General features: G+C 47.8%; 5 protein-coding genes across 5 annotated transcripts in view; 3 read left to right on the top strand and 2 right to left on the bottom strand.

Moving 5' to 3' along the window:
- LOC136964962 (polycystin-1-like) overlaps window positions 1-73 on the bottom strand; it is a 1,284-nt gene extending 1,211 nt beyond the window's left edge. The window contains exon 1 of the mRNA XM_067258942.1: window positions 11-73. Within this exon, the coding sequence (XP_067115043.1) occupies window positions 11-73 (63 nt within the window). The remainder of the gene's footprint in view (window positions 1-10) is intronic.
- A 2,236-nt stretch (window positions 74-2,309) lies between these two features.
- On the bottom strand, window positions 2,310-5,964 carry tekt4 (tektin 4). The gene is made up of 6 exons (XM_067258867.1): window positions 5,044-5,964; window positions 4,809-4,879; window positions 4,423-4,566; window positions 3,853-4,075; window positions 2,918-3,072; window positions 2,310-2,743 (listed from the first exon to the last, which is right to left on the bottom strand). Exons 1-6 carry the CDS (start codon window positions 5,581-5,583, stop codon window positions 2,530-2,532), a joined length of 1,347 nt encoding a protein of 448 aa, XP_067114968.1. The 5' UTR covers window positions 5,584-5,964; the 3' UTR covers window positions 2,310-2,529.
- A 1,353-nt stretch (window positions 5,965-7,317) lies between these two features.
- Window positions 7,318-10,695, top strand: LOC136964893 (cell death-inducing p53-target protein 1 homolog). Its single transcript, XM_067258850.1, has 5 exons — window positions 7,318-7,423; window positions 8,256-8,306; window positions 9,156-9,197; window positions 9,717-9,909; window positions 10,051-10,695. The coding sequence occupies exons 1-5, from the start codon at window positions 7,333-7,335 to the stop codon at window positions 10,154-10,156; spliced, it is 483 nt and encodes a 160-aa protein (XP_067114951.1). The 5' UTR covers window positions 7,318-7,332; the 3' UTR covers window positions 10,157-10,695.
- Window positions 10,696-13,029: 2,334 nt separating this feature from the next.
- Window positions 13,030-22,797, top strand: part of LOC136964896 (cell death-inducing p53-target protein 1 homolog) — a 16,548-nt gene continuing 6,780 nt past the window's right edge. Inside the window, exon 1 of the mRNA XM_067258854.1 lies at window positions 13,030-13,090. The gene's annotated coding sequence lies outside the window, so the exon portion shown is untranslated. The remainder of the gene's footprint in view (window positions 13,091-22,797) is intronic.
- Window positions 14,999-19,608, top strand: LOC136964961 (ovarian abundant message protein-like). Its single transcript, XM_067258941.1, has 2 exons — window positions 14,999-15,122; window positions 19,283-19,608. Exons 1-2 carry the CDS (start codon window positions 14,999-15,001, stop codon window positions 19,606-19,608), a joined length of 450 nt encoding a protein of 149 aa, XP_067115042.1.

Below are 22,797 nucleotides of genomic sequence, written 5' to 3'. Positions count from 1 at the left end.
CCTGCTCCACCCCCCTCTTCTCCTGCTCCACCCCCCTCTTCTCCTGCTCCACCCCCCTCTTCTCCTGCTCCATCCCCCTCTTCTCCTGCTCCACCCCCCTCTTCTCCTGCTCCACCCCCCTCTTCTCCTGCTCCATCCCCCTCTCCTCCTATCCTCCTCCCTTGTTCATCTCCTCCCTTTCCTCCCTTCCTCCTCTCCTCTCTCCTCTCCTCCACTACAGCATATAAGCGTAGCATGTTGTTCTGTGGACAGTATGTCCTGTAGCCTACGTGACTGCAGACAGTGAGGCTGTCTCTGAACCAACCTGAGGCACTGTGTGTGTGTGTGTGCATGGGTGTGTGTGTGCATGTGTGTGTGTGGGTGTGTGTTATCTCTCCCTGGATTGACCAACCGTGCAAATCTGCTGAGTAATCGAGGTCCAAAACCCATCAATATTAACCATGCTTAACCCAGGACACACACACACATAAATCTAATTATTCCCATTACTCGGTACCAGAAACCACAATCTAATGACCAGAAAGCCCAGAGCCAACTGAATTATACTGAATATACTGTCTCTCTCACACACACACACACACAGAGCACACACAGAGCACACACACACACACACCACACACACACACACAGAGAGCACACACACAGAGAGCCCACACACACACCTCTCACACACACACACACACACAGAGAGAGCACACACACAGAGAGCACACACACACACCTCTCACACACACACCTCTCACACGCTCACTCAGAGATCTGGGAGCTGGGAAACACGACTCACTGTCATACACTTCTGTCTCTCTTTCCCTTTCCCTCCATCTCTCTCTCTTTTGGCCTGTCTCTCTCACAACCCGTTTGTCTTTTGGTCTCTCCACCTCCCTCTCTCCATCTCTTTCTAACTCTGCGCGTTTCTCTTTTTGTCTATTTCTCAGCCTGTGTTCTTCACTTCTCCCTCCCTCTGCTGCCTCCTCTCTTATTTTCCCTACACTTCAATTCACAACACACACATATTGTACTTATCTACACATCAAACCAAATCCAACCAGGATATTATGAGATCAGACTGTTATGAAAACACCTTATAAGTTTCATCAGCAACATCTCACACACACACACTCACCCACAGATATGCACACCTACACACGCTCCCACGCACACTTTGTCTCTCTCTTTCACACACACACATACACAGACACTCCAGCCCACACACAGCTCCAAGCTTTTGTGTGAGTTGACACCAGAAGACAAAAGCCAGTCTCAGCCCTCTGGTTGTCAGACTGAGGGAGGATGGGGGGTGGTGGTGGCAGTCTTTTCAGGTGATTGAGTGGAGGGGTGCAGGGTCTTCTGGTGGTGGAGGGGTGGGGGGTGGGGGAGGAGATCACGGAGGACGACTCGGATATCTTTCCTTTCCTTTCTTTGGCCAATCACAAAGACTCCCAGAAGCCTTTGAGGCGAGGCTCTGATCCTCACGACATTTCAGATGTGATGCAGTTCCTTCCTGACAGACACGACAATGTGTGTGTGTGTTTGTGTGGGGGTGTGTTTGTGTGTGCGTGTGTTTGTGTGTGTTACTTTGAGAGGTGGAGATGAAAGAGGCGCTACAGGAGGTTGAGTCGAGGGACAGCAGAGAGAGAAAGAGAGGGAGAGAGAGACAGAGAGAGAGAAAGAGAGGAAGAGAGACAGAGAGGGAGAGAGAGAAAGAGGGAGGAGAGAGAGCAGAGAGAAGAGAGGGAGAGAGGACAGAGAGAAAGAGAGACAGAGAGAAAGAGAGGGAGAGAGACAGAGAGAAAGAGAGGGAGAGAGAGACAGAGAGAAAGAGAGGGAGAGAGACAGAGAGAAAGAGAGGGAGAGAGAGACAGAGAGAAAGAGAGGGAGAGAGACAGAGAGAAAGAGAGGGAGAGAGAGACAGAGAGAAAGAGAGGGAGAGAGACAGAGAGAAAGAGAGGGAGAGAGACAGAGAGAAAGAGAGGGAGAGAGAGAGACAGAGAGAAAGACAGGGAGCTACTACTAGGGTAGCTCCTACATGCACACACGTGTACAGCACAGACACACACACAGATATACACACACACACGAGCACAGACACACACACAGATATACACACGAGCACATGCACACACACACTAACACACAACCATTGTTGCGGTGGATCATCATGCATCGCTGACGAGGCGTCTGCTGTGATTGGCTGTTCCATGTCAGTGAACAGCAGATCTCTTCTTCACAGAGACCTGTTGCTACCTGAGGCAGAGCCTGGCTCACCCCCGCCCTCGCCTGGCCAGACACAGGTACTGCACGCCGTCTTCCAGGGGAACACACACGCTTTATTACTGACTACAAAACAGCAGCAACTACACAACAAGACAACACACACAGCTGGGAAGCCACACATCACAAAAACCTAGTTTGTCCTGAACTAAAACATTTAAAGACAACCACACACACACAGACACACTACAGCACCCTTGTCACACACACACACACACTACTGCCCAGCATTATCACATGGTGTGTGTGAGCGGTGCCTCAGTGTCCCGACAGGGCGGTGACTGAGGGGTAGCGGGCACGGTGAGCCAGGCACTTGTGCAGGTCGATGAGCAGGGAGTGCCTCTTACAGCCCAGGTCCTTCTCCAGAGCCATGCGGCTCTGCTCCAGGGAGGCCAGCGAGGCCCGCGCCCCAGACAGCTGCTGCTGCAGGCTGGCCCCCGTGGCCCGGATCTGGGCCTCCTCCTCCACCAGGCTGGGGGGGAGTGCGGATGGGAGGAGGAGGAAGTGGGAAGGGGGGAGAGGGATGAAGGTAGAGGAGAGAGAAAGGGGGAGAGGGGGGTGGGAAGGAGGAAGGGGGATGGGAAATTAAGGTAGAGTGTAAAGTGTGTGTGTGTGTCCACGTGTGTGTGTGTGTGTGTGTGAGTACCTGAGCTGGGGCGGGTCTCTGCAGAGCTCCATGTGGGGCCTGAGGGAGCGCAGGTGCAGCCTGGTCTGGGCCACCCTCAGCGGGGGCTGGGTGTTCTGGAGACTCTGCTGCAGGGACAACACACTCCTCTCCTGGGCCCCCACCTGCTGCAGGACCTACACACACACACACACACACACACACATACACACACACACACACAGACATACACACATGCAAATATACACACATACAAATTAGTCTACTTTCACATCGTCGACAGTCCTTCTCTTTCATTTGGACTCACAGACACTCTTGACATACCTTCTACCTCCCCAGGTCTCCCCTCCTACCTCCCCAGGTCTCCCCTCCTACCTCCCCCAGGTCTCTCCCTCCTACCTCCCCAGGTCTCCCCCCAGGTCTCTCCCTCCTACCTCCCCAGGTCTCTCCCTCCTACCTCCCCAGGTCTCCCCTCCTACCTCCCCAGGTCTCCCCCCAGGTCTCTCCCTCCTACCTCCCCAGGTCTCCCCTCCTACCTCCCCAGGTCTCCCCCCAGGTCTCTCCCTCCTACCTCCCCCAGGTCTCCCCTCCTACCTCCCCAGGTCTCTCCCTCCTACCTCCCCAGGTCTCCCCTCCTACCTCCCCCAGGTCTCCCCTCCTACCTCCCCCAGGTCTCCCCTCCTACCTCCCCAGGTCTCCCCTCCTACCTCCCCAGGTCTCCCCTCCTACCTCCCCCAGGTCTCCCCTCCTACCTCCCCAGGTCTCCCCCTCCTACCTCCCCCAGGTCTCCCCTCCTACCTCCCCAGGTCTCCCCTCCTACCTCCCCAGGTCTCCCCTCCTACCTCCCCCAGGTCTCCCCCTCCTACCTCCCCCAGGTCTCCCCTCCTACCTCCCCAGGTCTCCCCTCCTACCTCCCCAGGTCTCCCCTCCTACCTCCCCCAGGTCTCCCCTCCTACCTCCCCCAGGTGTGTCTCCAGCTGGCTGTGTGCGAGGCTGATCTCCTGGCAGCGGTGGCTGAAGGCTCGCTCCACGCAGCTGCTCTGGGCGCGCAGGTCCTCGGCCGTGTCCAGCAGCACGCGCCCACCCAGCCCCCGCAGCTCCGCGCTGGCCCGCTCCTCACGCAACGCCCCCGCCACGCCCGCCTGTGTGGAGCTCACCCAGGCCTCGCCGTTACTCACCCTGGGGGGGAGGGGGGGGGGGGGGGACAGACAGGAGTGTGTGTGCACTCACTGGTCCTGTGCTGCAGCAGAGCTGGCGTGGTACTGTGTGTGTGTGTACTCACTGGTCCTGTGCTGCAGCACAGCTGGCGTGGTACTGTGTGTGTGTGTGTGTGTACTCACTGGTCCTGTGCTGCAGCAGAGCTGGCGTGGTACTGTGTGTGTGTGTGTGTGTGTGTACTCACTGGTCCTGTGCTGCAGCAGAGCTGGCGTGGTACTGTGTGTGTGTGTGTGTGTGTGTGTGTGTACTCACTGGTCCTGTGCTGCAGCAGAGCTGGCGTGGTACTGTGTGTGTGTGTGTGTACTCACTGGTCCTGTGCTGCAGCAGAGCTGGCGTGGTACTGTGTGTGTGAGCTCATGTTGTTCAAGCGGCCACACTGTTCATCAAGGCTGTAGGCCTGTTCCTTATCAGACCAGTCCAGCTCCAGGGTCTGCTTAGCTTCCCTGTTACTCCTGGCTCACACACACACACACACACACACACACACACACACACACACACACACACACACACACACACACACACACACACACACACACACATATATAAACACACACACACCCACACTGACTGCATTTCTACAACTAGTTGGGCTATATGCAAGCAATATTGAAAAGAGAAATTGACCACAAGTTGTGTTCATTCGTCTACCGCTAGAGGGCGCTATTGAACAGTGATCCCTCTAATGACTCACTTAATCTGACTGACGACCTGACTGTGAGTTCTCTTCAGCAGCGACTGGATGCTTTTGATGAGATCCACCTCCTAAACACACACACAAACACACACACACACACACACACACACACACACACAAACACACACACACCAACTCAATTTATAAACTCAAACTGAATTGTGTCACTCAAGCACGTGAATATTCAACGTATACGGGTTAGACTGATAAACAGACACAACAGTTATCTCACCTTGATAAGTTCCTCCTCCACGCGGTCTTTGACGAGGTCCGGTCCCAGCCGCCGCTCCCGGCAGCTCAGGTTGTCGGTGGCGATGGCGAAGGGTATCTCTGTGGTGTCCAGCGCCTTCTCCAGCCGTCTTTTCAGCCCCAGAAGGAGGTCCGTCTCGACCACCAGCTCTTCGATGTGCCGCTGCAGTTCGGACTTCCAGAAGTGGATGTCTTGTAGTCTCTCTCCCAGGTGCCGCGTGCCCTCCGACTGTGCGCGCAGACTCTCGGCCTCCGCCGCCGAGCAGAAAGCTTTCGACTCGAGGCAAATCTTCTCGGCATGGTTCCGGTCGTTAACGGCTTGGTGGAGGATGGAATAGTTGTTGGAGTGCCACTCTTCCGTGGTGTATTTGGCGGACCGGAATCCCGCGGTCGCTAGCCCAGAGGACGGGTAAAAGTCTTCCTTGACCGTCGCCTCGGGGTCTTTCAGAGGCTGCCCTTCTTGCGCCACATACCGGCTGTCAAAATGAGGCCTGGACACCAAAAGTTCTGACATTTCCGACATTTGGTATTGAGTTTGTGATGTATAATATTAGAAACAACGCAGCCCGTAGAAATATTGTAAAGTTTGACCGAGCAGCGTAATATCGGACGCTGCTGCTAGAGAAATTGGCACCTTGTGTGTGTTTGGACTGCGTTGCCTGGTTACCAGTTGGACAAGTTCCAAACCGAGACGGTCGACCAGGTCGTTCCAAATGAATACGTGAGATAAAACACCGGAGCCTATGATAGGCTGCGTGGAAGTACACACATACAATCACACACTCAAAAACTGCTGATAAGAGTTCACTAGAAAGTAGCTCAGTTGGACTTGTGACTCGCGTACCAGTCTAACGTCGTAAATGTGCAACCTTCAAACCGCGCTTCCAACCGGCGCTGGGATGAATTCCCTAGAACTCTCTTAAAATCAGAATGTATTTCCTTGTCCGCCCTCCCCATACAAAATCTCACACACCCACATGTGAAAACAAATCTACTCTCCTGGCGTCTAGTGACGTAGCCGTCGGAAACATTTGCAGTCAGAGAACTTGTTTCTTAAGAACGATGACTCATCACTATTAATAAACATGGACTCTTACCTAACCAATGCATACCTATGTATATATATATATATAGCATATATGTATCATGTGTATGTGCGTACATGTGTGTTGGTGTGTGGGTGTGTGTGTGTTGACCTAGAGAGAAATGAATGAGGAGGAACCACTTCAGCCTGTAATGCAGATAAGATAGGAATCTGGTGAGCACTCAGCACTTCTTCAGTCTCTCTCTCTTTCTCAGTCCCTCCCTCTTTATCTCTCTATCTCTCTCCCTTCCTCTCTCCTTCCCTCATCTCACAGTCTCAGTGTCTCTTGAGCTTGCAGGTAGTAACACCTCTCTACTCGTCTCCTCCTCCACCAGGACATACCAAGGTAAGGGGCTGAGGCTCTGACTGTGGCCAGGCTACGGGGCACCAAGCTGGGCATAGCTGGGCTCAGGAGAGGGGGTCAGAGTGGATCTCTGTAGGGCATTTCCTTCAGCATAGAGGAAATTAGGTTAATGAGTGACCTTATTTGTTTTAGATAGGAGACGTCTGTGTATGTGTGTGTGTGTCTCTGAGATCGTTTTTATTTTGTGCTGTTCCGTGATATCGGAATGTCAATTTCCAAAAGTCTGGTGTAGATGGTGATAATCTGACTTTACTCGTAGACCTGAAAGAAAGAAAAGCATGTTTCCAGGTTGAAGCTGAACTTGGGTGTCGTCACAGGTTGAAGGACCGTGTTTTCTCCTCACAAGTGCTGAAGAGTGTTTGTTGGCCCCTATGCAAAACAATGTGATCATATCTGCTATGGAAAGAGGATTGAAAGCAGGGGCGTAACCACGGGTAGGCCCCAATAAGATTATTCTGGCTACGCCCCTGATTGAAAGTATTCTATAGTTTCTGGTCATTGTTGAGAATGAACTGGTGTCCTGATATTGGCTTCCACAGATTCTCTCTCTCTTGGACCCAGTTCTGTCACACACTACATCCTCATTTGAAACTATGCTGTCCGACCAGTTACACTGGTGTCAAAACATACCATCCGCAAACGTGTCTCATTTCAGGATGAGAATAGAACACTCTGGCGGTGTGTGTGTTTACATGTATGTCTCTCTGTGTGTGTGTGTATGTGTGTGTGTCTGACTCCGTATGATAATAACTCCATCCATCATCCCTTTCCCTCGCTTTGTCTCTCTCCCCCCCCCCCCCCTCTTTCCCCCTCCCCCTACAAGTATGGAGAAGAACCATGCCCCCCCCCAGGACTTCAACCCTCCCCCCTACCCTGGACCCCCCCTCACAAACCCAGTCTATCCTCCCCAAGCAGGTGAGGACTGCCACTCACTCACTCACACTCACTCACACTCACTCACTCACTCACCCACACTCATTCACTCACTCACACTCACACACTCACTCACTCACTCACTCACACTCATTCACTCACTCACACTCACACACTCACTCACTCACTCACATGTTCACTCACACTCACACTCACACTCACACACTCACTCACACTCACTCACTCACTCACTCACCCACACTCATTCACTCACTCACACTCACACACTCACTCACTCACTCACTCACTCACATGTTCACTCACTCACACTCACTCACTCACTCACTCACACTCACACACTCACTCACTCACTCACTCACTCACACTCACACACTCACTCACTCACTCACATGTTTACTCACACTCACTCACTCACTCACACTCACACACTCACTCACTCACTCACTCACACTCACATGTTCACTCACTCACTCACTCACTCACATGTTCACTCACTCACTCACACATGTTCACACACACCTTTATTTTTAAGGTGTGTGTTTAGGAGGATATAGTGGAGCCTCCACTATATCCTCCTACTCAGCCCACCAGCTCAGCACCATCTGGTAACATCCCTGAAACACACACACACACAAACACACACACACACACACAAACACACACACACACACACACAAACACACACACGCACACACAAACACACACACACACACACACACACACACACACACACACATACCGACGTACTCTGACATACACCGACATTCACAGACATAGACAACCAACATCTTGCAACAACTTGCAACCAAGCGTCTGCTAAATGACTAAATGTAAATCTTTCTTTCTTTACCAGGTTATCAGCCCCAAATGTACCCTGTGGCCCAATATGCTGCAGCACAACCTGGTAACAACACACACACACACACACAGGATGTAGTCCAGGGGAAAATACAAAATATTTGTTTTAGACGATCATTTCCTTGCGGGAGAAGTGCTGTCATCAAAGAGCACATATGCACACTCTCATATACACACATGTACACACTCTCATATACACACATGTACACACTCTCACATACACACATGTACACACTCTCACATACACACGTGTACACACTCTCACATACACACATGTACACACTCTCACATACACACATGTACACACTCTCACATACACACATGTACACACTCTCACATACACACATGTACACACAGGTCAAAGTGATTTTGAACAAGCTAACCAGGGGTGCTGACACACATAGCAGTGAGTGTGTGTGTTATAGTGTGTGTTTGTTATAGTGTGTGTGTGATACAGTGTGTGTGTTACAGTGTGTTACAATGTGTGTTTGTTATACTGTGTGTGTTATAGTGTGTGCACACTATAGTGTGTGTGTTACAGTGTGTGTTATAGTGTGTGTTACAATGTGTGTGTGTTATAGAGTGTGTTACAGTGTGTGTGTGTGTGTGTGTGTGTGTTATAGTGTGTGTTACAGTGTGTGTGTGTTATAGTGTGTGTTACAGTGTGTCTGTGTGTTATAGTGTGTGTGTTATAGTGTGTGTTACAGTGTGTGTTATAGTGTGTGTTACAGTGTGTGTGTGTTATAGTGTGTGTTACAGTGTGTGTTATAGTGTGTGTTACAGTGTGTGTGTGTGTGTGTGTGTTATAGTGTGTGTTACAGTGTGTGTGTGTTATAGTGTGTGTGTGTTATAGTGTGTGTTACAGTGTGTGTTATACTTCTGATTCTTCTTCCAGGAATGAACTCTGCTGCTCAGGTCTGCACCACACAAACCTCTGGTGAGACACAGACACACACACTCACACATACAGTCTTATACACACACTCTCACACTCTCTCTCACACACACACATTTCACAGTGGACCTTCCTGGTTTAGGGTATGATAACAGGTGTTATACCAATAAGGAAGTGAGTTAACTGCTCTAAGACCAGTACCAAACTTTCTTCTTCTTTACATAAGAAGAATCTGGAACATTCTGTTTAACATGTGGCCATGGCAGTGACTTCCTCATCCCATAACAGAACTACTGACCTTGGGGGTGTGTCTGTGTGTGAGGTGTGTGTGTGTGAGGTGTGTGTGTGTGTGTGAGGTGTAAAAAGAATCCTGTTATTTGGTCGGTTGCAACTGTGGACTCTTAACCCTTAACTGCGCCCCCCTCCTCTGCTCCGCTCGCTCTCAGGGTAGAACCCTGGTTTTATGGGTTCTCTGGTCTCGTTCTGGTTCGGTTCAAATCTGGTTATGAAGTCTTAGTTCTGGTTCTGAGTTGTGGTTCTGAGGTGTGGTTCTCTGCACAGTGGTGTCGCAGCCGATGATGCAGCAGCAGCCGATGATGCAGCAGCAGCCAATGGTGGTGGTGCATCAGCCGATGCCTTCAGACGTTCCTGGTCAGATGCAGTGTCCTCGGTGCCAGGTCCAGGTTCTGACCCAGACCAGACACAAGCCTGGAACCCTCGCCTGGGTGGTCTGTGCTTCCCTGGGTGTCTTCTTGTGAGTGAACACACACACACACACCTGCATACACACACACACAGACACACACACACCAAAGATATGCGTGCACATACATGAACACACAAACACGTGTACATGGGACACTAAAAACATCTTTCTCTCTCTCTCTCTCTCCAGGATTTGGCCCTGCTGTCTGATCCCTTTCTGTGTCGACTCCTGCCTGGATGTGGAACATCGCTGTCCCAACTGTCAGCAAGTCATTCACATCCACAGACGCATGTGAACAAACACACACACACTACACACACACTGTGTGTACTGACAATTCATGTAGCGGCTAATGCTATCTGATGTTAAGTTAGTTTGCTGTTGCTGGTTACAGAAAGCTAGTAAGCTGATTCAAGTATTAGGCTAGATGCTATCTGATGACAGTTAACTGATTCTGCCTACTGAAGGACTTTGTTTAATGTGCTGCTTAATGTGTTCACAATGAACCATCATTGTGTTGCGACAACTTTACCCAATACAAAAACAAATAAAAAGCATTTTCTTTTAACCTTTGCAATGTGGGGGGTCTGAGGCAGTCCGACGGTTAAAAGAAAATGCTTCACTTTGTTTTTGTATGCGGTAAAGTTGTCGCAATATGACGGTGGGTCACAATGACTGAAGGGTCACAATGACCCGAAGAGAACACAAGGGTTAAGACAAAATACATGTATGTTGTGGTGTTTTGGTTCCTATCACCTGATTGGGCTATACTGTTTGACATAAGCTTAATATATACATATATTGTGAAAAATAAATGTAAATAATTATCTTCTTCAATAATGGTGTTTCTCTTGTGTTTTACACACACACACACACACACACACACACACACACACACACACACACACACACACACACACACACACACACACACACACACACATACAAAGACAACTCCTCCTTCCCCCTCCCTCCCTCCCTCCCTCCCTCCCTCCCTCCCTCCCTCCCTCCCTCCCTCCCTCCCTCCCTCCCTCCCTCCCTCCCTCCCTCCCTCCCTCCCTCCCTCCCTCCCTCCCTCCCTCCCTCCCTCCCTCCCTCTCCTCTCCTCTCCTCTCCTCCCCTCCCCTCCCCTCCCCTCCCCTCCCCTCCCGTCGCCTCGGGGTCTTTCAGAGGCTGCCCTTCTTGCACCACGTACCGGCTGTCAAAATGAGGCCTGGACACCAAAAGTTCTGACATTTCCGACATTTGGTATTGAGTTTGTGATGTATAATATTAGAAACAACGCAGCCCGTAGAAATATTGTAAAGTTTGACCGAGCAGCGTAATATCGGACGCTGCTGCTAGAGAAATTGGCACCTTGTGTGTGTTTGGACTGCGTTGCCTGGTTACCAGTTGGACAAGTTCCAAACCGAGACGGTCGACCAGGTCGTTCCAAATGAATACGTGAGATAAAACACCGGAGACTATGATAGGCTGCGTGGAAGGCTATGATGTGTGTGTGTGTTGACCTAGAGAGAGCTGTATGAGCTGTAAGGGGGCCAGATGGCTGAGCGGTTAAGGAAGCGGGCTATTAATCAGAAGGTTGCCGGTTTGATTCCAGGCTACTTGCCTCGGGGGGAATGAACCTTTACTTACTGTAAGTTGCACACCCTCGATGTCAGGCGGAAACTGAGAAACTATGCTGCCTGACTAGTCACGCTGGTGTCAAAACATACCATGTGTGTGTGTCTGACTATCCTTCTGCCCAGCCTATCCTCTCCAAGCAGGTGAGGACTACCACACACACACACACACACTCACACACTCAATCAATCAATCAATCACACATGTTCACACAAACTCTCACATGCTCACAGACACAACCAACATCTCCTCCTGTCTCTCACTTTCCTTCTTTCTTTTTAAGGTTTTGAGCCTCCGCTATATCCTCCTACTCAGCCCACCAGCGCAGCACCATCTGGTAACATCCCTGAAACACACACACACAATGTTACACTGTGTTACAGTGTGTGTGTGTGTTACAGATACACACACACTCACTCACAGACTCACTCACAGTACATCCTCATTCCACTTGGATGTTACAAGACAGATCTAACATAAAGCCACACACACTCTCTCTCACACACACACACTCTCTCTCTCAGTCCCTCCCTCTTTATCTCTCTATCTCTCTCCCTTCCTCTCTCCTTCCCTCATCTCACAGTCTCAGTGTCTCTTGAGCTTGCAGGTAGTAACACCTCTCTACTCGTCTCCTCCTCCACCAGGACATACCAAGGTAAGGGGCTGAGGCTCTGACTGTGGCCAGGCTAGGGGGCACCGAGCTGGGCATAGCTGGGCTGGGGAGAGGGGGTCAGAGTGGATCTCTGTAGGGCATTTCCTCCAGCATAGAGGAAATTGTGTTAATGAGTGACCTTAGATGAATACCGTATTTTTCGGAAATAAAGCCGTGGTTTATACCCCGATTTTACATTTTTCTTGTGGTGGTGCGTCTTATATTTCGATGCGGCTTAAAGAACGTTTTTATAACAAAACAACAGCAGAAACACTTTTTTTCGTGAATGCTATTTAAATATGAGTTAATTCCCGGGCAATAGAAAACATACATTACGCACTTAACGTATTTTCCGGACTATAAGTCGCACTTTCTTTCATAGTTTGGCAGGTCCTGCAACTTATAGTCAGGTGCGACTTATATGTTTTTTTCCTCTTCATTACGCATTTTTTGACTGATGCGATTTATACTCTGGAGCGACTTATAGTCTTACTTTCGTTTTCGAAGTTTGTTACACAACGGCATGCTGTAAGATCGCCTATACTCGTGCATTGCTTGGTATCATTGTTCCTGTATCAATTGCGGCCTATATTCCAGTGCGGTTTATACTCAGATTTACAAACACAAAGCTCCCATTCTGGTGGGGTGCGGATTATAGAAAATGTGGCTTATTTTCCGAAAAATATGGTAGTTGTCTGAGAGTTTTTATTTGATGCTGTTCCGTGATATCAGAATGTTAAAGTCTGGTGTAGATGGTGATAATCTGACTTTACTCGTAGACCTGAAAGAAAGAAAAGCATGTTTCCAGGTTGAAGCTGAACTTTGGTGTCGTCACAGGTTGAAGGACCGTGTTTTCTCCTCACAAGTGCTGAAGAGTGTTTGTTGGCCACTATGCAAAACAATGTGATCAAATCTGCTATGGAAAGAGGATTGAAAGCAGGGGCGTAGCCACGGGTAGGCCCCCAAAAAGATTATTCTGGCTACGCCCCTGATTGAAAGTATTCTATAGTTTCTGGTCATTGTTGAGAATGAACTGGTGTCCTGATATTGGCTTCCACAGACTCTCTCTCTCTTGGACTCAGTTCTGTCACACACTACATCCTCATTCCACTTGGATGTCACAAGACAGATCTAACACACACACACTCTTTCACTCACACACACACACACACACACACACACACACAAACACACACGCACACACACACAAATCAACAGTTGGCACACCCTCGATGCCAGGCTGAAGAGAGGCTATGCTGTCTGACCAGTCACACTGGTGTCAAAACAAACCATCCGAAAACATGCCTCATTTCAGGCTGTCAATAGGAACACTCTGGCAGTGTGTGTGTTTGTGTGTGTTTGTGATGATTACATGTATGTCTATGTGTGTGTGTGTGTTTGTGTGTGTCTGTGATGTTTACATGTATGTCTCTCTGTGTGTGTGTGTATGTGTGTGTGTCTGACTCCGTATGATAATAACTCCATCCATCATCCCTTTCCCTCGCTTTGTCTCTCTCCCCTCCCCCCCCTCTTTCCCCCTCCCCCTACAAGTATGGAGAAGAACCATGCCCCCCCCCAGGACTTCAACCCTCCCCCCTACCCTGGACCCCCCCTCACAAACCCAGTCTATCCTCCCCAAGCAGGTGAGGACTGCCACTCACTCACTCACACTCACACACTCACATGTTCACTCACTCTCTCGCTCACTCACTCACACTCACCCACACTCATTCACTCACTCACACTCACACACACACTCACTCACACTCACTCACTCACTCACTCACTCACTCACTCACTCACTCTCTCGCTCACTCACTCTCACTCACTCACTCACTCACACTCACTCACTCACATGTTCACTCACTCACACATGTTCACTCACTCTCTCGCTCACTCACTCACACTCACTCACACTCACTCTCTCGCTCACTCACACGCTCACTCACACTCACTCACTCACTCACTGTATAACCAGTCCCCTGATCCAGTAAAAGGGACCACAAGCTAACCAGGGGTGTTGACACACATAGCAGTGAGTGTGTGTGTGTTATAGTATGTGTTTGTTATAGTGTGTGTGTGTGTTACAGTGTGTTATAGTGTGTGTGTTATAGTGTGTGTGTTATAGTGTGTGTTACAGTGTTTGTTACAGTGTGTGTTATAGTGTGTGTTACAGTGTGTGTATGTTATAGTGTGTGTGTGTGTGTGTTATAGTATGTGTTACAATGTGTGTGGGTGGTATAGTATGTGTTACAATGTGTGTGTGTGTTATAGTGTGTGTTACAGTGTGTGTGTGTGTGTGTTATAGTGTGTGTTACAGTGTGTGTGGGTGTTATAGTGTGTGTGTTATAGTGTGTGTGTGTGTGTGTGTTATAGTGTGTGTTATAGTGTGTGTGTTATAGTGTGTGTGTGTGTTATAGTGTGTGTTACAGTGTGTGTGTGTTATAGTGTGTGTTACAGTGTGTGTGTGTTATAGTGTGTGTTACAGTGTGTGTGTGTGTGTTATAGTGTGTGTTACAGTGTGTGTGTGTTATAGTGTGTGTTACAGTGTGTGTTATACTTCTGATTCTTCTTCCAGGAATGAACTCTGCTGCTCAGGTCTGCACCACACAAACCTCTGGTGAGACACACGCACACACACTCATACATACAGTCTCATAGATACACCCTCACACACTCTCTCTGCCATGTTACAGTCTTACCTTTGTCACTGATCGTAAAGCTTTATGCAACAGGTAAATTGAAGTGTCTATGGCAAGTCGGACTTAAAGTTAAATTTAAGTCTAAGACTAGGTATATTTTTATGCAACTGGCCCCTGGTTCTGAAGTCTTAGTTCTGAGTTCTGGTTCTGAGTTCTGGTTATGGTTCTCTGCACAGTGGTGCAGCAGCAGCAGCCAATGGTGATGCAGCAGCAGCAGCCAATGATGATGATGCAGCAGCAGCCAATAGTGGTGGTGCACCAGCCGATGCCTTCAGACGTTCCTGGTCAGATGCAGTGCCCGCGGTGCCAGGTCCAGGTTCTGACCCAGACCAAACACACGCCTGGAACCCTCACCTGGATGACCTGTTTTTTACTGGGTGTCTTCTTGTGAGTGAACACACACACCTGCACACACACAGACACACACACACCAAAGATATGCGTGCACATACATGAACACACAAACACGTGTACATGGGACACTAAAAACATCTCTCTGTCTCTGTCTCTCCAGGATTTGGCCCTGCTGTCTGATCCCTTTCTGTGTCAACTCCTGCTTGGACGTGGAACATCGCTGTCCCAACTGTCAGCAAGTCATTCACATCCACAGACGCACGTGAACAAACACACACACACACACTACACAAACACTGTGTGTACTGACAATTCATGTAGCGGCTAATGCTATCTGATGCTAAGTTAGTTTGCTGTTGCTGGTTACAGAAAGCTAGTAAGCTGATTCAAGTATTAGGCTAGATGCTATCTGATGACTGTTAACTGATTGTGCCTACTGAATGACTTTGTTTAAAACAAAATACATGTATGTTGTGGTGTTTTGGTTTCTATCACCTGCTTTTGCTATACTGTTTGACATAAGCTTAACCCTTGTGTTATCTTCGGGTCATTGTGACCCATCAGTCATTGTGACCCACCGTCATATAGCGACAACTGTACTGCATACAAAAACAAAGTGAAGCATTTTCTTTTAACAGTCGGGCTGTCTCAGACTCCCCACATCGCGAAGGTTAAAAGAAAATGCTTTTTATTAGTTTTTGTATTGGGTAAAACTGGGTAAACACAACGATGGTTCGTTGCGAACCTTCTGGTCATGTAACCCGAAGGCAGCACAAGGGTTAATATATACATATATTGTGAAAAATAAATGTACGTAATTATTTTTCTTCATTAATGGTGTTTCTCTTGTGTTTTACACACACACACACACACACACACAAACACACGAAGACAACTCTTTCTCCCCTCTCCTCCCCTGTCCTCCCATCCCCTCCCCTCTCCTCCCCTCACCTCTCCTCACCTCACCTCACCTCTCCACTCACAGTCAGACACAGAGGGAGAGTTGAGCCATGTTATTTCTGTTGAGATGCACTACTCCTTCTTGTCCACAGGGGGCACTCTAACATCAGCTGCTGCTGCTGTAAAGAGCAACCTGTGGAGTTAGAGCACCACCTAGTCTGTCATCACGGATCAGGGAGGAGGAAACACACACACACACACAAACACACACACTAACACACACAAACACACACACTACAAGCCTCCGCCGCCGACCTGAAAGCTTTCGACTCGAGGAAAATCTTCTCGGCATGGTTCCGGTCGTTAACGGCTTGGTGGAGGATGGAATAGTTGTTGGAGTGCCACTCTTCCGTGGTGTATTTGGCGGACCGGAATCCCGCGGTCGCTAGCCCAGAGGACGGGTAAAAGTCTTCCTTGACCGTCGCCTCGGGGTCTTTCAGAGGCTTTTCCCAAACTACTTCCGTTTACCCATAAAACATTGACAAAAACGTATATTTCAAATCAAAAGGCTATACAAAGGCCACTAACAAAATACAGCAATAAAAGCAAACAAATACAATTCACAATAATATCAACCTCTCTTGAGGTCCTTTACACTCAGCACTTCTACAGTCCCTCCCTCCCTCTTTATCTCTATATCTCTCTCCCTTCCTCTCTCCCTCCCTCATCTCACAGTCTCAGTGTCTCTTGAGCTTGCAGGTAGTAACACCTCTCTACTCGTCTCCTCCACCAGGACATACCAAGGTAAGGGGCTGAGGCTCTGACTGTGGCCAGGCTAGGGGGCACCGAGCTGGGCATAGCTGGGCTGGGGAGAGGGGGTCAGAGTGGATCTCTGTAGGGCATTTCCTTCAACATAGAGGAAATTGTGTTAATGAGTGACCTTAGATGAATAGTTGTTTTAGATAGGAGACGTCTGTGTGTGTCTGAGAGTTTTTATTTGATGCTGTTCCGTGATATCAAAATGTTAAAGTCTGGTGTGGATGGTGATAATCTGACTTTACTCGTAGACCTGAAAGAAAGAAAAGCATGTTTCCAGGTTGAAGCTGAACTTGTTGTCGTCACAGGTTGAAGGACCGTGTTTTCTCCTCACAAGTGCTGAAGAGTGTTTGTTTGGCTGCTATGCAAAACAATGTGATCATATCTGCTATGGAAAGAGGATTGAAAGTATTCAAATTGTTTAATTGTTTCTGGTCGGGGTTGAGAATGAACTGGTGTCCTGATATTGGCTTCCACAGACTCTCTCTCTCTTGGACCCAGTTCTGTCACACACTACATCCTCATTCCACTTGGATGTCACAAGACAGATCTAACACAAACCCCCCCACACACACACTCTTTCTCACTCACACACACACACACACACGTTCATGTAAGGCTGGGTGTCAATCTGCCCCACCTCTCATATGCTAAAGTCTGGACTTTCTGGACGGAGTCTCTACTTGATGGCTCTCCCACCCCCTTGTGTAACTTTCTTGGCATTGCTAGTCATATGTTGATAAGAGTCAAGATTTGGTCTGATTGGTCGTCCTTGTGTATGAAAGGAATTGTTGAAGCATTGTTCTGTGGATTCTTCATCTCCTGAGACCTTCTCCTCAGTTCTCCCCTGTACTCCTTCCTCACCTCTTGCTTTCTCTCTGATTCACAATGATCATGGTAGAGTAGGTAAGATTTAAAGCTTTCATTTTGTAACATGTTTGCCTTGTAAATGATTTCATTCATTTGCAATGTTATTAAATGCGTATTTCATTTAACCGAAGAACCATTTTTGCTCTGATTTAACCCATAGAGTCAAATAACTATAATTTCCATTTGTATTGGCATTATTTGGTTCATGCTAATACACTATTCAGTTTCCCATCTTCCTTTAAACCATAGGGGAATTCGTTTTGGTTGTTTGGACAATATTTAACCCCCTACACTCACACAAACTATCACATGCTCACAGACACAACCATCTCCTCTCTCTCACTTTTCTTCTTTTGTTTTAAGGTTTTGAGCCTCCACTATATCCTGCTACTCAGCCCACCGGCGCAGCACCATATGGTAACATCCCTGAAACACACACATACACACAGTGTAACACAGTGTAACACAGTGTGACACAGTGTGTGTGTGTGTGTTCTTCTTCCAGGAAATGTACTCTTCTACTCAGGTCTCCACACAAACCTCTGGTGAGACACACACACATTATAACCCACACAAACACAAGTAAACACACACTATAACACACACACACACATTATAACACACACAAACACACGCAAACACACACTATAACACACACACACACTATAACACACACACTGTAACACACACACACACACACACTTTAACACACACATAAACTACAACACACACACATACCATAACACACCCACCCACACACATATACACACTCTCCTATATAACACACCCCCTGGTTAGCTTGTGGTTGCCCAAGCCTTTACTGGATCAGGGGACTGGTTATACAGCAACTGAACTTATAGTCATCGTCACTCTGACCTGTGTGTACATGTGTGTATGTGAGAGTGTGTACATGTGTGTATGTGAGAGTGTGTACATGTGTGTATGTGAGTGTGTGTACATGTGTGTATGTGAGAGTGTGTACATGTGTGTATGCGAGAGTGTGTACATGTGTGTACGTGTGAGTGTGTATATGTGCTCTTTGATAACAGCACTTCTCCCACAAGGAAATTATTGTCTAAAAAACGATATTTTCCCCTGGACTACATCCTGTGTGTGTGTGTGTTATAGTGTGTGTTACAGTGTGTGTGTTATAGTGTGTGTTACAGTGTGTGTGTGTTATAGTGTGTGTTACAGTGTGTGTTATACTTCTGATTCTTCTAGCAGGAATGAACTCTGCTGCTCAGGTCTGCACCACACAAACCTCTGGTGAGACACACACACACACACTCACACACACGCTCCCTCACTTACACACTCACAATACATCCTCATTCCACAGTAGGCACACCCTCAATGCCAGGCTGAAACTGAGAGACTATGCAGTGCTCTGTGTCCCTCCTCTGCTCTGCTCGCTCTCGGGGTAGAACCCTGGTTCTCTGGGTTCTCCGGTCTGGTTCAAATCTGGTTCTGAAGTCTTAGTTCTGAGGTGTGGTTCTCTGCACAGTGGTGTCACAGCCGATGGTGGTGCATCAGCCAATGGTCCAGCAGCCAATGGTAGTCCAGCAGCCAATGGTCCAGCAGCCAATGGTAGTCCAGCAGCCAATGGTCCAGCAGCCAATGGTAGTCCAGCAGCCAATGGTAGTCCAGCAGCCAATGGTCCAGCAGCCAATGGTCCAGCAGCCAATGGTGGTGATGAATCAGCCGATGCCTTCAGACGTTCCTGGTCAGATGCAGTGCCCGCGGTGCCAGGTCCAGGTTCTGACCCAGACCAGACACAAGCCTGGAACCCTCGCCTGGGTGGTCTGTGCTTCCCTGGGTGTCTTCTTGTGAGTGAACACACACACACACACCTGCACACACACACACACAGACACACACACACCAAAGATATGCGTGCACATACATGAACACACAAACACGTGTACATGGGACACTAAAAACATCTTTCTCTCTCTCTCTCTCTCCAGGATTTGGCCCTGCTGTCTGATCCCTTTCTGTGTCGACTCCTGCCTGGATGTGGAACATCGCTGTCCCAACTGTCAGCAAGTCATCTACAACCACAGACGCATGTGAACAAACACACACACACACTACACACACACTGTGTGTACTGACAATTCATATAGTGGCTAATGCTATCTGATGCTAAGTTAGTTTGCTGTTGCTTACAGAAAGCTAGTATGCTGATCCAAGTATTAGGCAAGATGCTATCTGATGACTGTTAACTGATTCTGCCTACTGAATTGATTGATTGATTGATTACTGATTATGCTTATGTCAAACAGTATAGCCCAATCAGGTGATAGGAACCAAAACACTACAACATACAAGTATTTTGTTTTAAACAAAGTCAAAATAAATGTAAGTTATTATTTTATTCAATAAGTGTCTCTTGTGTTTTACACACACACACACACACACACACACACACACACACACACACACACACACACACACACACACACACACACAAAGGCAACTTTTCCCCTCCCCTCACATACAGTTGTGTGTAAAACAGAGTCAGACACAGAGGCAGAGTTACTTGTTGGGCCACATACAGGCTGTCAAAATGAGGCCTTACTCACTGTAAGTCGCACATCCTCGATGCCAGGCGGAAACTGAGAAACTATGCTGCCTGACTAGTCACGCTGGTGTCAAAACATACCATGTGTTTATGTGTGTGTGTCTGACTATCCTTCTGCCCAGCCTATCCTCTCCAAGCAGGTGAGGACTACCACACACACACACACACACACACACACTCACACACTCAATCAATCAATCAATCAATCAATCACACATGTTCACACAAACTCTCACATGCTCACAGACACAACCAACATCTCCTCCTGTCTCTCACTTTCCTTCTTTCTTTTTAAGGTTTTGAGCCTCCGCTATATCCTCCTACTCAGCCCACCAGCGCAGCACCATCTGGTAACATCCCTGAAACACACACACACAATGTTACACTGTGTTACAGTGTGTGTGTGTGTTACAGATACACACACACTCACTCACAGACTCACTCACAGTACATCCTCATTCCACTTGGATGTTACAAGACAGATCTAACATAAAGCCACACACACTCTCTCTCACACACACACACTCTCTCTCTCAGTCCCTCCCTCTTTATCTCTCTATCTCTCTCCCTTCCTCTCTCCTTCCCTCATCTCACAGTCTCAGTGTCTCTTGAGCTTGCAGGTAGTAACACCTCTCTACTCGTCTCCTCCTCCACCAGGACATACCAAGGTAAGGGGCTGAGGCTCTGACTGTGGCCAGGCTAGGGGGCACCGAGCTGGGCATAGCTGGGCTGGGGAGAGGGGGTCAGAGTGGATCTCTGTAGGGCATTTCCTCCAGCATAGAGGAAATTGTGTTTATGAGTGACCTTAGATGAATACCGTATTTTTCGGAAATAAAGCCGTGGTTTATACCCCGATTTTACATTTGTCTTGTGGTGGTGCGTCTTATATTTCGATGCGGCTTAAAGAACGTTTTTATAACAAAACAACAGCAGAAACACTTTTTTTCGTGAATGCTATTTAAATATGAGTTAATTCCCGGGCAATAGAAAACATACATTACGCACTTAACGTATTTTCCGGACTATAAGTCGCACTTTCTTTCATAGTTTGGCAGGTCCTGCAACTTATAGTCAGGTGCGACTTATATGTTTTTTTCCTCTTCATGACGCATTTTTTGACTGATGCGATTTATACTCTGGAGCGATTTATAGTCTTACTTTCGTTTTCGAAGTTTGTTACACAACGGCATGCTGTAAGATCGCCTATACTCGTGCATTGCTTGGTATCATTGTTCCTGTATCAATTGCGGCCTATATTCCAGTGCGGTTTATACTCAGATTTACAAACACAAAGCTCCCATTCTGGTGGGGTGCGGATTATAGAAAATGTGGCTTATTTTCCGAAAAATATGGTAGTTGTCTGAGAGTTTTTATTTGATGCTGTTCCGTGATATCAGAATGTTAAAGTCTGGTGTAGATGGTGATAATCTGACTTTACTCGTAGACCTGAAAGAAAGAAAAGCATGTTTCCAGGTTGAAGCTGAACTTGTTGTCGTCACATGTAAGGTTGAAGGACCGTGTTTTCTCCTCACAAGTGCTGAAGAGTGTTTGTTGGCCCCTATGCAAAACAATGTGATCATATCTGCTATGGAAAGAGGATTGAAAGTATTCAAATTGTTTAATTGTTTCTGGTCGGGGTTGAGAATGAACTGGTGTCCTGATATTGGCTTCCACAGACTCTCTCTCTCTTGGACCCAGTTCTGTCACACACTACATCCTCATTCCACTTGGATGTCACAAGACAGATCTAACACAAACCCCCCCACGCACACACTCTTTCTCACACACACACACACACACACACACACGTTCATGTAAGGCTGGGTGTCAATCTGCCCCACCTCTCATATGCTAAAGTCTGGACTTTCTGGACGGAGTCTCTACTTGATGGCTCTCCCACCCCCTTGTGTAACTTTCTTGGCATTGCTAGTCATATGTTGATAAGAGTCAAGATTTGGTCTGATTGGTCGTCCTTGTGTATGAAAGGAATTGTTGAAGCATTGTTCTGTGGATTCTTCATCTCCTGAGACCTTCTCCTCAGTTCTCCCCTGTACTCCTTCCTCACCTCTTGCTTTCTCTCTGATTCACAATGATCATGGTAGAGTAGGTAAGATTTAAAGCTTTCATTTTGTAACATGTTTGCCTTGTAAATGATTTCATTCATTTGCAATGTTATTAAATGCGTATTTCATTTAACCGAAGAACCATTTTTGCTCTGATTTAACCCATAGAGTCAAATAACTATAATTTCCATTTGTATTGGCATTATTTGGTTCATGCTAATACACTATTCAGTTTCCCATCTTCCTTTAAACCATAGGGGAATTCGTTTTGGTTGTTTGGACAATATTTAACCCCCTACACTCACACAAACTATCACATGCTCACAGACACAACCATCTCCTCTCTCTCACTTTTCTTCTTTTGTTTTAAGG

The sequence above is a fragment of the Osmerus mordax genome, chromosome 21, assembly GCF_038355195.1.
Source record: "Osmerus mordax isolate fOsmMor3 chromosome 21, fOsmMor3.pri, whole genome shotgun sequence".
NCBI classification, from domain to species: domain Eukaryota; kingdom Metazoa; phylum Chordata; class Actinopteri; order Osmeriformes; family Osmeridae; genus Osmerus; species Osmerus mordax.
The sequence above is the reverse complement of the archived record's forward strand: the minus strand, read 5'-3'. Positions and strand labels throughout refer to the sequence as shown.